The sequence below is a fragment of the Kogia breviceps genome, chromosome 2 (genome assembly GCF_026419965.1).
Source record: "Kogia breviceps isolate mKogBre1 chromosome 2, mKogBre1 haplotype 1, whole genome shotgun sequence".
Lineage (NCBI taxonomy): Eukaryota > Metazoa > Chordata > Mammalia > Artiodactyla > Physeteridae > Kogia > Kogia breviceps.
In genome coordinates this window covers 60,534,220-60,549,760 of record NC_081311.1, presented here as the reverse complement: position 1 = coordinate 60,549,760, position 15,541 = coordinate 60,534,220, and the positions used below count along the sequence as shown (strand labels likewise).

The following is a 15,541-nucleotide window of genomic DNA, read 5'->3' as shown; positions in this document are numbered from 1 at the left end:
AGACACTGAATAAGAAATTTTTTTTCTAAAATTACTAAAATCTTTTCAATTTTGCCCATGCTTCACAATAACTCAGAATACTTTTTAAAATTCAAATCTCAACATCCTTCTGTTTCAAGACTGGCTTCATCATATAAAATCCAAATTGTGTCTCTTAACATACCATATGAGATCCCTTGTAATCTGACCCTTCCCTACATTTCCAACCCTCATCTTTTGCCACTTACTCACATTCCGGACACATCCTATACTTCAGATATTTAATCTTCATTTTTAAAGTTCCATCACTTTAAAAAAATCTCTGTACTTTGCACACCCTATTATTTGGGGGTACACTATTCCCACCTTTTGTCTAACTTCTCCTTGTCCGTAAACCTCATTTCAGTGTTCCAATTCTTTTATTATTTATTTATTTATTTATTTATTTTTGCGGTATGCGGGCCTCTCACTGTTGTGGCCTCTCCCGTTGTGGAGCACCGGCTCCGGACGCACAGGCTCAACGGCCACAGCTCACAGGCCTAGCCGCTCCGCGGCATGTGGGATCTTCCCGGACCGGGGCACGAACCCGTGTCCCCTGCATCGGCAGGCGGACTCTCAACCACTGCGCCACCGGGGAAGCCTCAGTGTTCCAATTCCTGAAAACGTTTCCCGTTCCCAGTCTAGGTTAATGGTGCCCCCTCCTTGTGGTCCCATAGCAAAGCATATGATGCACACCTACATCATGGCACTCATCAATTGTACTGTAAATATCTTGTCTCCCCCTTAAGCTTATGAGCTCCTTGAATGCGAGGGAGCTGTCTTTCATCTCTACATACCTAGTGATTAGAACATGGATACTAACATCTACTGAATTAATGATACATTAGTTACAGTTTCTATATTACTTATCTTACACTAATTTATGCAGCAATAACAATATATTTATAGTGCTTTATTTACAGTTTACAAATTGCTTTTACATACATAACGCTCTGATTCTCAGAGACTTCCTGTGAGTTCAGTAGGGCAAGTTTTATCTCAATTGCACAAATATGATAACAGGTTCAGATAAGTTAATGGCTCTCTCAAGGTGTTTCAACTAGTAAGGGGTAGAGCCATGATTGGAGCTGAGTTCTTCAGAATGCTACTCCAGTACTATCTGTCTTATACCAACACAGTAACAATGCTCTTCTAAGAGTCATCAAAACTCTCCTCTTCACCAAGAATGGTATAACCCATTCAGATGCCACGGGTAGAAGCATGCTCTAAAGAAAGATTCAGCAGATCCTACAACACTGTCTTCAAAATTTCCAGGTATCCCTTGGATTCCTTTTAATTTGTGGTGGTTCTTTGAACACAATAACCTTCCCTCAAAAACTGGTTCCCCTTCCTGGCTTAGTTTTGTTATGGTGTCATCATTCTCTGTTACTCTGACTTAAAATTTTGGTGTCATTGTTCTCTTTCTGGACTCCAAGTCCTACTAATTCTTCAAATTCTCTCTCTTTTTTTTAACATCTCCATTGCTGCAATGCTAGTTCAAGTTCTTATTACTTTGTGTACGAGAAAACCCTAACTAAAATCTCTACTTTTCCTCCCCTTTTTCGTACAAAGCATAGGTAGATAAATCTACCCCAAAATTTGGGGTGGTTTCTTAAGGACTAAAGAATAAAGGGAACAAAAGCCTGAAACTTATTTTCAAAGTCTTTCTTAACCATTCCCAGTATCTTCCATGTCACTCCAATCTCTTCTGCTTTCAACTACCAATGCTCAAACAATCACTAAAGCAAAATTAGTCTGATTACTGTTTTCTCAAAAAGGTTTGGTCTTCCACCTGTTTCATTCCCACACCCAGTCACTGATCCAATATAACTACTTTCTAATATTACTCAGAATTTGTGTCATATCTGGTTTTTCTCTTTCTCTTAATTCATGCTGTGGTCATTCTGCACTTGGACTACTCCATTAATCTTCTGACATCCTGATTTAAGCCTCTCCCATTCTAATATTTCATTCTATACAATATCATGTTGGCTTTCAAAAACCAAAATACTGGGTCATTCCTTTACTTTAAAACCTTCAAAAATAATAATGGTGATGGCTACCATTAGTTGAGTACTTACCATGTGTCAGGCCAGGCACTGCGGTACAAATTTTACATGAATTGTCTCTATTAATCATTCAAAAATCCCATATTATGGGCTTCCCTGGTGGCACAGTGGTTGAGAGCCTGCCTGCCGATGCAGGGGACACAGGTTCGTGCCACGGTCCGGGAAGATCCCATGTGCCGCGGAGCGGCTAGGCCCGTGAGCCATGGCCGCTGAGCCTGCACGTCCGGAGCCTGCGCTCCACAACGGGAGAGGCCACAACAGTGAGAGGCCCGAGTACCGCAAAAAAAAAAAAAAAATCCCATATTATTAACTCTATTTTGCAGATGAGAAAATTGAGGGTTGGTGACATTTAAGTATCTTGTCCTCAGTGAAAAGGTTAAAGTAGAACTAGGTTCAAACCCAGGCAGTCTGACTCCACAGGCTTAATCATCCAGTGTTCTTAATCATCCAGAGGCTATACTGCTTAGCTTAAGTTTCAGATCCTCAACTTGGTGTACAAAAAATCCTTTCCAACTTCATCTCCTGCTTGCCAAGAACTTTACACAATACTGTCACACATTTCATGCTTTTTTCAAACTCCATGCCTTTCTGCTGCTGTTTTCTCTACCAGAAAATATTTTCTCTATCCCAGCCCTACCTTAAATCTGCAGAAATTCTACTCATCCTTTAAGGCTCCCCTCAAAACATAATCCTTTCAGTAACGTCTCCCTCCAATTAAGACAGTTAATTCCTTTTTTACAGCTCCAACAGCACTTTGTACCAAATTCATTATATTATTTATTTGCAATAATGTCTCCCCCACCAGACTGCCTCCAAGAGAATCTATCTTACTTAATTCAATTCTGTATCCCTAATGCCTAGTATTATGTCTGGTACAAAGCACATACTCGATAAATGTTGCACAAAGAAATGGTCCCAATCTTTTGCTTTTTGAATCTTACCCAACCATCAAGGCCTCTTTCCTGCTATACAAACCCTTGCTAGACCACTCCAGTCCAGAGTCATCACTACCCTCCTTTGAACTCAGCTTGCTGGGTCTGCCACTTATCTGGCAATTATTAATCACACCCAGCATTATGACATAAATGATTAACTTTTCATGAGTACTTATTTCCCCAAGGACCAAGACTATATTTTTATCTTTCACACTTCTGTTGTTTCCCTACAGTTTTTAGCTATACAGCAGGCATTAAATAAATATTTGCTATTTGATTACTTTGAATTTCCAAAATAAATTTTATATACCATAAAAGGATGCCAATTAGCTTTAGCTCATTTCATCTCTGTGTATAAACATTTTTATAATGAAATGAAGTCACATGATTGGCACTAAAACACACCTCATCTAATAAATCAAAATTCTTTCACCAAACTTTTCCTTATAATCTTGCCAATTCATTCAATAGCTCTGAACCTAAAGCTTTTGCCTCACTACTGAGCAGCTGTATTTCCTCCTTGGCATTTTCCTTCTAAGATGACTTGTGGCCAGTGTTCTCCATCCTTCTCACGTGCTCTTCTCTCTCTCTCTCTCTCTCTCTCTCTCTCTCTCTCTCTCTCTCTCACACACACACACACACACACACACACAATATTCTCTGTTCCTTTGCTTTCTCTAGGACACATGGTATTGAAGATTTATTTTAGTATGCTGAACAGTTTAACGAAGGTGGAAAGAAAAAGAAAAATCATTTTCAAGAGTTATCTTTTTTAGTTAGTAAGTCCACAAAATAACTTTTGTAAACAAAAATTAAAATTCAAGTTGCTTTAAAATATAATGAAATAGAACTAGCAAAAAACACTGAAGTAGCTATGCGACCCCAAGACCTATGTGGGCCATCTAAAAATCTGTAATGAAAATAAGCAATCCTAATAAAGCTAAGGTCCTGGAAAACACGTTAGCCTCAGATTTATAATCAGGGCAGCTGGCAAGAGAACCTAAATGAATCATAAGGCTGCCCATCAGATATATAATAGCTAAAAAACTTACAATGCACTCTCTTTAGCATCTTGGTTCAATCTGAAAGTCTGATAATTTAAGAGATAAGGATAATATAACCTATGAAATAAAGAAAACACGTTGAATGCAAAAGTGAGTCACACTGTGGGTGTTAAAATGAACATATACACAATACAGACAATGCATTCTAAGCGATAAAGGTGAATTTTTGTATCAGGAGCAAAAGATTTAATAATCTCAAGGGATAATCTAGTTTTACAAATCTGGGACCTCATCTATACAGCAAAAAGTACATTTTAAAAGTATCTGGAAAGAAAAGGAAGTAGCTGAACAATTCAGGTCACGCAAATTTCCAGGCGAGGAGGGAGAGCAATATACATAAATTCAGGGTTTTATACTTAAATTATACACACACCAATTTTGCTCATGTGGCAATAAGGCATTCACGCCAATACAATCAGCTGTTTTTCCTAGTTTGTTTCTATTTTATTTTCAACTTCCTATCTTAGCTAAAGATAGAAAAATGCTTAACAGAAAATTGTCAAGAGTGCATACTAAATCACCTAAACCACTTGGGCTACACCAACTTTCAAACAGAATTTAACCAGAGCCACCAGCTGGAGCAGGCTCAGAACTGAACTGCTTTAACTAACCAGGAAACCTAATCACCCATAATCAGGGATATGGAATTACCACTAATAATTTCAGTGAATAGATAATTTATACATGAATCACCTATAGTATTCTAAGATCTCAAACTTCCCATGATGTGAATTTCAGGCATTTGATATTAAACACAGAAAGACCTATTTCCCCTTCAAAACCTATGTGACCATAAAATATAGGTCTCCTGACTATAAGTGTAAGAGTATAAAATTTAGAGACAACAAGGAAACGTTTCAGGGAGTAAAAAGACTACTTGTACTCAACGTCAGCGATGGTCTCCATAACATTACTAGTATGAAATGGTACTGATGCAAAACTAGCACATGCTGGACTTAAAAGAAAACTAGATTTTTTTTTTTTTTCTGTACGCGGGCCTCTCACTGTTGTGGCCTCTCCCGTTGCGCAGCAGTCTCCGGACGCGCAGGCTCAGCGGTCATGGCTCACGGGCCCAGCCGCTCCGTGGCATGTGGGATCTTCCCGGACCGGGGCACGAACCCGCGTCCCCTGCATCGGCAGGCGGACTCTCAACCACTGCGCCACCAGGGAAGCCCAGAAATCTAGATTTTTAACAAGTTAAACCTAAGTTGAACTAGCACTGTGGTCATATATCTTCAGGAAACTGGTGTTCTTTGTCATCAAATGCAACATTAGAGTACAATTATTGACTGAGAAAGACAAGAAAAGCTTGAAGATGAAATCTAAAAGGAGATTTCTGTACGAAAGTTTCCCAGTAACTTCCAAGGAAGCCAGAGACTCCATGAGCAGCGCAAACCAGTCTGTTGTACACTATATCTAAAGCATGTGATCCATATCAGTCATTGCAACTAGCTAACAAATTCCATGAAGAAATGAAAGTTGTGTTGAAGAATATACTACAAAGCACATGAGATCTTATATCCATGAGCTCTACTAAACTATAATTTTCTTACCAACAAACTCCTATTTACCTAAATCAAATGACTTTTATTTCATACCAATAAACTGCAAACATGACTGTGTCTTGCATTCAAAACTCACCCCTAAGGAATATGCCTTATGTCTGGAATCTTATTTTTACTGTATTAAAGCAGTACAAGAGAAATATTACCACATATATGACAAGAAACAAGAAGATTCACAAGCATAAGGAGAGCATAAACTCACTGTTCAGCAATGTGATTGGTTGTCCCATCTAATAGTAGGGTGAAAAGTACCCAGGGAAATTGACAGCTCAAGTATACTGCCAGCAAATTAACAGGCAGCCCATGTCTCCTATTCCCACCCCCACAGAACTTCAGGATTTCAAGATAGGATGAATGCCTGAACTACCAATCTTTTTTAAAAGATTTCTCAGGACAAGGATTCCATAAACTCTTTTTTAAGTTCATTCCAATAACTGGCCTGAACAGATATACTATTAAGTTTTTAAAATTATCTACATAGCCTAGATACAAATTAGTGTTATTATTAAAGGAGACTCGAATTGAAAAATTAAAATTAAAAAAACACAAAGGAAAAAGTTTTTCTTGTTTTTAAATATTTTAATGGAAACATGTCTAGTCTGATTTCCAAAACTGGGCTAACAGTGTTTACATTGTGCCAGTATACTTAAGAAGCTGAATGAAATAAATAAATAAAACAAATAAAAGAAGTATCTATCTTTCAAAAATAAATGTGATACAATAAGGAAACCTTTATTCTAAAATGATTTCAGTTTATTGACCAAGCTACAGGATAAAGAAAAATCATTTCAAATTATGTTTTTCACCTCCGCAGCAGTGCTTGAAGTTGATGGGCTCTCCCAGAGAGCATGGACATCTTAAACAACTCTCAATTAGCCCTCAATTTCTCTATTTTAAATTAATCTGCTGACCTATGGTCGTTAAACAACCATAAATTCTGCACCAGCTGAGAAATATCTATTTTTTTCTTCTAGGGGGAGTGTGTGGGTATCTGCCTGCAAAGGAGGGCTAACCCTTCTTGGCCTTTGACCAAAGAGTATTGACAGTTTTCTACGTAAATGCTTCTTCCTAACCCTGAAGCTTTTTTCTCTTTTATGCTGTCTTTTTTCCATCTATTCTGCACTTAACGCCGGGGCCCCCAAATTCTGGCTCGTCCCTTCACCCTTGTCCGATCCCATACAGTTCCCCCAATTTCCGCGCGAGGTGACACCTGAGGGCAGAGCGCGAACCCCTGCGGCTGGCGCTAACTAGGCGCGAATAGGGCAGATGACTGTCATTGGGGAGCAGACGTGGGCCAAAGCCGAAGTGATTTCTGACTGCTCATCGCCCGGCCCCGCGTGGCTGAAGGTCTCCGAGCCCCTCGGTCCGCCCCGGCAAGCCAGGCGTGCAGCTGTCGCGGTGCAGGAAGCTAATCGCGGCCTCTGGGCCGCTTTTGACAGGCCGGGCAGGAAAAGAAAGGGGCTCACTGCGACTAGTAGCCTCACCCCTTCGGCTAGGAGACCCCCCCAGGGCGAAACCCCCGCCACGGCCTGAAGGCAAGCGAGAGACCTCGGAGCCGCCGCCACCGACTCAGCCCTGCCCAGCAGGGGCCCGCCCAGGGGCCACTCCCCAAGGGAGGCAGCCAGTCATTCGCCCGCCCTTCCGGGCCCGCTCCGGAGGGGACGGTCTCCCGCCCGCCCTCACACAGCTACCTCCTCAGGCCAGGCCCTCAGGGCTTCGTCCACCTCTCACCTTTGACGACTCGGTCAGCCCCGGGAGGGGGCGGCGGGGGCGGGGGTGGGGGCGGTGCAGCCCGGGCCGGCTCCGGGGCGGCCATGCTGGGCCCGGGGCTCGGCTAGGCGCTGGGCCGGGCGGGGTTGGGGGCGGGGGCGGCGGCTACCAGAGCCAAGCGGCGGCGCCGCCGGGGAACATGGCGGACCCTCTTTCCCTACAGAGGGGCTAAGACCGGCATGCACCGCGAGTGCGGGGGCGGGGGCGGAGCAGGCTCTAGGGACTTGGGCAAAATTACTGAGGCTAGGAGGAAAACGGGACGAGCCAAGGGATCAGGTGAAAATTCTGGGCAGGAAGAAACAAAAGAGAGTGAGAAGAGATGGCTGACTGCATCTAGATGCCGCGGTGAATGAGTGCTAGGGAATACGACACCGGCTTTTATGGAGATCCCAATAAGATGGGGAGACTTGATCAAACCTAAGAATCTCCTACTAACAGAGAAAAAATATATAACAATTTGACTACCGAATCCGGGTACTTTGGTTGGTAACTGAAAGGAGAAATAGAGGTAGCGTTCTAGATTCTAGAGCAAAGCAACAGTTCAGAATGGAGTCTGAGAGAGAATCTGACTGACCCTTGTGTTTTGAGCCTGGAACTGTCAAGAGTCTGGAGGCACAGAGTAACAATGCAGGTAGAGCAGACTAGGGCTCCAAGGGTTAAGAATCAAAACAGGTAAGAGGAAAGGAAGGGATGACACCAAGAGATGTTCAAAGAGTACAGAATTCACCTGAAAAGGACAGCCTCCCTCTTGATTGATTCAGAAAACAGAGATTCCGAAGGCAGAGAAGTAGGGAATTGGTAATTAGTTCCTCATAAGAAATACCTCACAGGGTATTTCTCTGCGTATACAGAAATGTGGGCCCAGGTTTTCTATGGAAACTTTATAGAGATGGACATTCATGCGGAACGGAGTAGTGGGGCAAGAACTGACTGTTCGGGACTTCCCTGGTGGCACAATGGTTACGAATCTGCCTGCCAATGAAGGGGACACGGGTTCGAGCCCTGGTCCAGGAAGACCCCACGTGCTGTGGAGCAACTAAGCCCGTGCACCACAACTACTAGAGCCTGCGCTCTAGAGCCCGCGTGCCCCAACTACTGAGCCCGAGAGCCGTAACTACTGAAGCCCACGCACCTAGAGCCTATGCTCCGCAACAAGAAAAGCCACCTCAATGAGAAGCCCGCGCACCACAACGAAGAGTAGCCCCCGCTCACCGCAACTAGAGTAAGCCTGTGCGCAGCAACGAAGACCCAGTGCAGCCAAAAATAAATTAATTAATTTAAAAAAAAAAAACTGACTGTTCAATCAGTAATTATTAGAAGAAGAGTGTGTGTATGATACCAGGAGAGGTACTGGATCATGAACAGAGACCAGCATATCCACTAAGATCTATATATCTTGATGGCACAGGATTCAAGTAGCATAGGGTGAGAAATGCCTGCCCATCCGCCTGCTCAATAACTACATGTGCTCAGAATCTGTTCATAATAGATGATGATTATTAGATAAGCAGTTATTCAAAGGTCTCAAAGAGCACCTTTCTACCTCTTCATTTCGTCAATCTCAGTGATCATGAGAGCTGGGGTAAAAGAGAAGAGAATTGCCCAATGCGTATTCTTTGCAAAGGGAACTCACAAAATATTTTTTAGAGGGAGGTGAATTTGGGAGTGAGGCAGGGGTGAAAATGGATCTTTCTGGCATGGAAGTGCAATAATTCCACAGGGGAAGGGGAGGGGCAGCCATGGGAAGAGAGCAAGGAAAGGATACAAGGTGCATCACAAACTTGTAGAGGGAGGGCACCAAGAGTACCTAGATCAGGAGTGAGTTTGTAAGAGGAGTTTGAATCCCCAGAAAATCTCCCTAAGGAGGGGAGGAGAAAGTGTGTAATGTGTTGAATGCCTCTTGGCAGGAAAGGGATAGAAAATATACTAGTGGCAATAATAACAAGGAAAGTCACTCCATATTAGGACCCATTGACTCCTACCTTGAATATACACCCTTCAACTATCCTTCTATTCCTCTTTGGCTCCTCACTTTCACTCAGTCAAAAGCCATATACAGAGCCCCAGGCCACTGGGGATTGGTATTTCTTGCTTCTCCAGGCTTCCCCACCCCAATACAAAAGAGCAAGAGCATACAAAAGGGATTAAATAGACAATTAAGTGACAAGGAATTAAATAGAACTATCTTATAGATTTATTAATGAAAAATACTTTACAAAAACAGTATGTTTGGCCCTAAAATAGTTCAGCTGACTCTCAGGGTTTACAACGGCGACTGATCTAGTGGCAGTAATGGCTCTGCTGCTGAGGACAGGAGGGTATGTTAGTGTGCCTGACTCCATCTGTTCAGAAGAGCAATTGTTGTGTTGGCAGCCTCGCATTCTAGGCCAAAAGTTTGAGGGCAGAAGGACAATCTGGGCAGGTGGGTTAGCCTGAGTGATGTGGTCAAGACCAAGGCTACAGGGCTATGTGTCCCTCCAAGGATGGGGGATTGGGAAGACAGAAGGTCAGGTAATAGGGACAGGTGGATAAAACAAAGAAGTTGGTAATATAATAGAGAACAGAATACGAGGGCTCAGGTGGAGGTGGGGGCATAGAGTATTCAGGAATAAAATGGTGACCCTAAGATCCTACGGAATGGCTAGTGTCCAGAGTAATATGGATTCATCTTTAAGGTGGGTCAAATAAAGCCCTAAACAGTAGCTGCTTCCTTTTGCTAGGTGAATGGAAATTGGAATTTCAAATATTCCCTCTCAAAGAGCCAGGTCTCTTTAGCGGTTCCTGGCACCCCTAGCAGAAGGTGCCAACTCTATGTTGAGATGAGACTAGCACAGCCCCAGCAGGGATGCAGGGTACCAACTCTGCTACAGTACAGTTTAACAGAGAAAGCTGTGGCTCCAGGAGAGGAAAGGGGTGACCTTTACCACCTGCTGTGCTGCAGGGCTCTAGCCCTGATCTGCTCTCTTCCAGGAGCATCTGCTAGAACAAACAGAAACTCCTCTCTCCCTCTCCTCCTGTGCCCAGATTGCAGGGTATAACTGCTTTGCCTCCAGTCATCATCTGGGGGCATATCTACTCTTCGAGGACCAGGGGCTCGGAACCCTGGAACAGGAACTGAATTCCAAGCTGACATCTGGGGTACCCGAAGACTGCTTGACGGTAGGGATGCAGGGTAAACAATGGGAGGGTGGGAGGGTGAATGGAAAAGATCCTCCCAGGACTGAGCATGAGGAACCTGAAGGCCCTGGTGTCTCTCTGGTAGTGTGGCAGTGTGGGTTAGCTGAGGCTTGCACCCTGGAGTAGTCAGGAATCTGGCGCCAATATGCTGGTTGGTCTCTGACCATGCTCCCCGGGAGGCATCTGTTCTGGAACGATGGGGGAGACTCTGGTAGTTCAAAGTCCTTCCTGTGTGCTTGACCGCTTCGGAAGTTTCACCCCTGTCACACATAGCCAGAAACTGTTGGACACTCCTCGAAGTTCCTGGGAAGAGAAAAGAAACCCAACGATTGAGCATCTTCAGTAAAACCATTCTCCTTTCCAGAGGACCATTTCTGGCTGTTCCTTCCAACTCCCCACCTCTCCCAAGAACATACACATAAGGGAAAAAAGGAACCTAGCTTTGCTTTTAATTTCATTTTTTAAAATGCTTAATAAACATTAAAATCAAGTCTCTTACCTCCAACCTGTGCAAGTGAAACAGTCTCCTGGATGTTGCCATACTTCTATCTCACTGCACTATAATCCTTCCTCCAAAAGACAGACAGACAGACAGACAGACACACACACACACACAGAGTCACACAAAAATGGCTCTCTAATATTGCAAATGTATGTTCTCACTACGACAACTTTACTCCTTAGAGCCACCACTCCAAAACATCACTCAGTTTTTCTTAACATGGTACCTTCACTGAAGTTAAACTGTGTCTGCTTACATTCTTGCTCATTCTCCAAGATCTCTGCTTTTGTTTGCACCACTCCCACATACATAATGTGGAATGCCTTTTCTATAAATTGATTCCCCTTTACTTAAAAGAAATAAAATAACTAATTTTCCAAAAATCACTTCTAAACAATATTTTTCATTCTTTATTTTAAAATTCTATCAACACCTGTACTATACTTACACATATGTATATCTGACTATTGAAACTCTGAGCTCTTTGAGAGCAGAGAGCTGCCTTCTTTCTCCCCTGTATTCACTGTAGCATTTGGTGCAGAACAAGTTGCAATAAATGCTGCCTGACTAATCAGATACCCCTAATAACTGTCAAAGAAGGCTGGCTACCTGGCTGTTCCACTGAGTAATATGAAGTCCATTTATCCAGAAGGCCTGTGTATCCAAAGCTCCCTAGAATTTGGACACAAATATCAACAATACTACTCTATCTTCTGTTCTAAGAATGACAACCATCCCTTGCCCTGGGGATTTACATATCCACAGACAGGTTTCTCAACCTTGGCTCTACTGATATTTTGGGCTGACAATTCTTTGTTTTGGGGGTGGGATGGAGTGTGCAAGGAAACTGCTTGTGCATTGCTGGATGTTTAGCAGCATCCCTGGCCCCTCTACCCACTAGATGCAAGTAGCACCTCCCCTTTCCCATTGAGAATCACTGCCTTAAACTGTAGATTCGGCCCATAAGGAGGAAAAGGAACAAATCTAGCTGTGGAGGGTCAAAGCCAAAAGGATACTGTCCACCTTCCCCAGGATTGTCTGGGTCTCTATACATGGCATGGATATTCCAAGGATCTTTACAAGTCTCCCATTCACTCCTCATCCTGCTAGATCAGGGGTCCCCAAACCCTGAGCCACGGTCTGCTTTCGGTCCATGGCCTGTTATGAACCAGGCCACACAGCAGGAGGTGAGCAGCAGGAGAGCAAGCGAAGCGTCACCAGTATTTACAGCCGCTCCCCATCACTCGCATTACCGCTGGAGCTCTGCCTCCTGTCAGCATTATGGCGAGTTGTATAATTATTTCATTATATATTACAATGTAATAGTAATGGAAGTAAAATGCACAATAAATGTAATGCACTTGAATCGTCCCCAAATCACCCTCCCTGCCCCTCCCATCTGTGGAAAAACTGTCTTCCACGAAACTGGTCCCTGGTGCCAAAAAGGTTGGGGACCGCTGTCCTAGACCATCGCTCAACTGAGACTCGGGATAGAAGGAGAGGAAACTAGCTGACAGAGATGACACTTCCTGTTTTGGGGGATCCTAAAGACTGGATATTAACTCCCCTTGGTCACTTAAAAGCACATCCTATCATGACTGAAGTAATTCATTTTCATGGGTAGTTAGATTCTGGGAGCTCTGGTCTAGACCATGTTGCCCAAGAAATGATTCAATCATAATTCATCTAGATCAATGCTTCATCTTTAAAGCAGTAATTCATATCCCTTTACAACCCCACCTGTGACCCCTCTTCCCCCACCCCCCAACAGGTGTACTGATTTGATTCTTCCAAGTCCCTGGAAATGTACCACATTCCAGCACACAATAGTAGATTGGGGGGAGAGTTACCTGGGGGTCTATGGGGCTCCCCTGCCACACTGGGCATCAAGACATCTGGGGACAGGAACTGTGGTTGGGATGGGTAGAGTTGGGGACCAAGGAGAAACACAGGAGGGTCATGGATGACAGGGAGGGAAGAGGAGCTGGAACAACGGTGCCCGGTTTCCAAAGGCTTTTTCCTCGCGTTTGATGAATCCTTATAATGAGACAAGACAAAAAAACATAGAAATGAGGATTAACACACAGCAGGATATGGTTTGGTAAACAGTGAGGAAAGCAGGGGGAGATGGAAGGAACTAGAGTACAAGCATTCCTTAATCTAGAGAGGGACCCAATTTACTTGTCACTCTCACTATCAGCCCCTCTAGGAAACATCCTGACCACTATGAATTGGAGACAACAAACTACAGATTCTCTTCCCTTAATCTATCTTCCTCATAACCCTCACCTTCCCAAACCTAACATCAAGGTCTTTAGCAAACTCCTTAATGCTAATAGTAGAATTAGAGAGACTGTGATAGGAATTTAAAAATAGAGAAGAGGGGAATTCCCTGGCAGTCCAGGACTATGCTCTTTCACTGCCAAGGGCGCGGGTTCAATCCCTGGTCAGGGAATGAAGATCCCACAAGCTGCTCAGCATGGCCAAAAAAAAGTAACAAAAGCCTCTAAAAAAATACATAATTAAAAATTTAAAAATTAAGAAATTAAAAATAGAGAAGATATGAGAGAAATTCAGAAAGCCTGAGAGACTGAAAAAGAAAATTCTAGGGGCTTCCCTGGTGGCGCAGTGGTTGAGAGTCCGCCTGCCAATGCAGGGGACACAGGTTCGTGCCCCGGTCCGGGAAGATCCCACATGCCACGGAGCGGCTGGGCCCGTGAGCCATGGCTGCTGAGCCTGCGCGTCCGGAGCCTGTGCTCCGCAACGGGAGAGGCCACAGCAGTGAGAGGCCCAAAAAGGAGCCTGGAGTCCTGAGGACATTGTGGAGATATTTGCCACTCCAGCCCTGGGTTGCCTCCCTCTAGACTTAAAAAAAAAAAAAAAAAAAAAAAAAAAAAAAAAAAAAAAAGAAAATTCTACACTTTCTCTAAATATTGGGAACTAATATATATCTCCCTAAATGTACAATCAAAAACTCTCTATTCCGGGCTTCCCTGGTGGCACAGTGGTTGGGAGCCCACCTGCCGATGCAGGGGGCACGGGTTCATGCCTCGGTCCAGGAAGATCCCACATGCTGCGGAGCAGCTGGGCCCATGAGCAATGGCCGCTGAGCCTGCGCTCTGCAGCAGGAGAGGCCTCAACAGTGACAGGCCCGCATACCACACAAAACAAAACAAAACAAAACAAAACAAACTCTCTATTCCATCTTTCCCATTACTGCTAAACTCCACAGTATCCACTTTGGTGCTGCCTGTCAAGTTTATACCCATTGATGCTTATGACCTGCTCTATACTCCATTCAACATTCTCTTCTGTGGCAAAATCTCAGAAATATCCCCTTTAACATATGAAACACTAATATGTCCAAAATTGAACCAACATTCTTCCAAATTCCTCCTCCTGGTACCGTATTTTCTTGTCACCTATACTCAAATGTTGACACTGCCCTTGATTTTGCACTTTTCTTCCACAATTCCATTAGTTGCCTATGCCATGTAATGTCATTTCTACCTATAGGTTTTATATTTAAACTCAACTGGACCACTGCAGCAGCCTCCAATTTAATTTAGTCTTCCTATCTCCAGCCCACTACCTCCTTAGTGTGGCCTGCAAGTTCCTATGTGATATGGCAATGCTGATCTTTCTCACTTTATCTCCTACTATTCCTGTGCCTTTTACACTCTAACCTTCTTAACGTTCCTCAGACACACCAAGCTCATTCCACCTCAGGGCCTTTAACACTCTGCATTTCTGTTACCGGGAATGTTCTTCCCGTGGCTTACACCTTCATGTCACTGAGGTCTCTGATCAAATGTTACTTTCTTAGAGCTGATTTCCCTCACTACTCTATCAAAAATAGCCCTGAGAATAACCACTATTACCTCTTTATTCCTTATCCTCTTCCTTTGTTTTATTCTTTATTATACATTGTCTGGGGTTTACTTGTTTATTGTCTTTCTCTCCTAGTAGAATACATTTCTTTTCACTCCAGTATCCCCAGCACCTTAAACAGCTCCTGGAACATTACAGGCACTTAATAAATAATATATTAAATAAAATAATCTATATGCCAGTATATCTTATTTCCTTTACTAGATTGTAAGATATTTTGTGTTGTTCCATCAGTGTGTGCTCATAGCACCTAACAACAGCATGGCACGTGGTAGGCATTTACCATATAGCATAAAGACCAGGTGCTAGTCCTCTCAGCATGTGACACAGCCATAGAAGAAAGAGACACCACTCTTCACTGGTTTCCCTTCTATCTCTCTGGTCTCTTTTACCAAGTCTCCTTTTGGGGTTCCTCAGAAGAACCACCTTAAATCTGATACTCTTCAGGGATATGCCCTGGTTCCTCTCCTCTTTTTGTAATACTCTTTTCCTCTTTTTAGTGGCTGTGATACTCAAATCTCAATTTCAAGTTTATATGTCTCACAACCAA

General features: G+C 43.4%; 2 protein-coding genes across 32 annotated transcripts in view; both read right to left on the bottom strand.

Annotated features, from left to right (window-relative positions):
- PPP3CB (protein phosphatase 3 catalytic subunit beta) overlaps window positions 1-7,606 on the bottom strand; it is a 49,463-nt gene extending 41,857 nt beyond the window's left edge. For 6 of the 15 annotated variants that reach the window (XM_059054220.2, XM_059054221.2, XM_059054223.2 and 3 more), the window contains exon 1: window positions 7,383-7,604. In XM_059054220.2, the coding sequence (XP_058910203.1) occupies window positions 7,383-7,467 (85 nt within the window). In that variant the 5' untranslated portion in view covers window positions 7,468-7,604. The other 9 variants (XM_059054226.2, XM_059054227.2, XM_067025394.1 and 6 more) reach the window with 7 other exon arrangements.
- A 1,986-nt stretch (window positions 7,607-9,592) lies between these two features.
- Window positions 9,593-15,541, bottom strand: part of USP54 (ubiquitin specific peptidase 54) — a 151,433-nt gene continuing 145,484 nt past the window's right edge. For 16 of the 17 annotated variants that reach the window (XR_010838930.1, XR_010838934.1, XM_059054182.2 and 13 more), the window contains 2 exons: window positions 12,951-13,137; window positions 9,593-10,901 (listed from right to left, as the gene is read on the bottom strand). Coding sequence is in view for 14 of the 17 variants with exons in the window: in XM_059054182.2 (XP_058910165.1) it covers window positions 10,342-10,901; window positions 12,951-13,137 (747 nt within the window). In the remaining 3 variants the exon portion in view is untranslated. Of the gene's footprint in view, window positions 10,902-11,097; window positions 11,165-12,950; window positions 13,138-15,541 lie in introns of all 17 variants that reach the window. The other variant, XR_010838929.1, reaches the window with a different exon arrangement.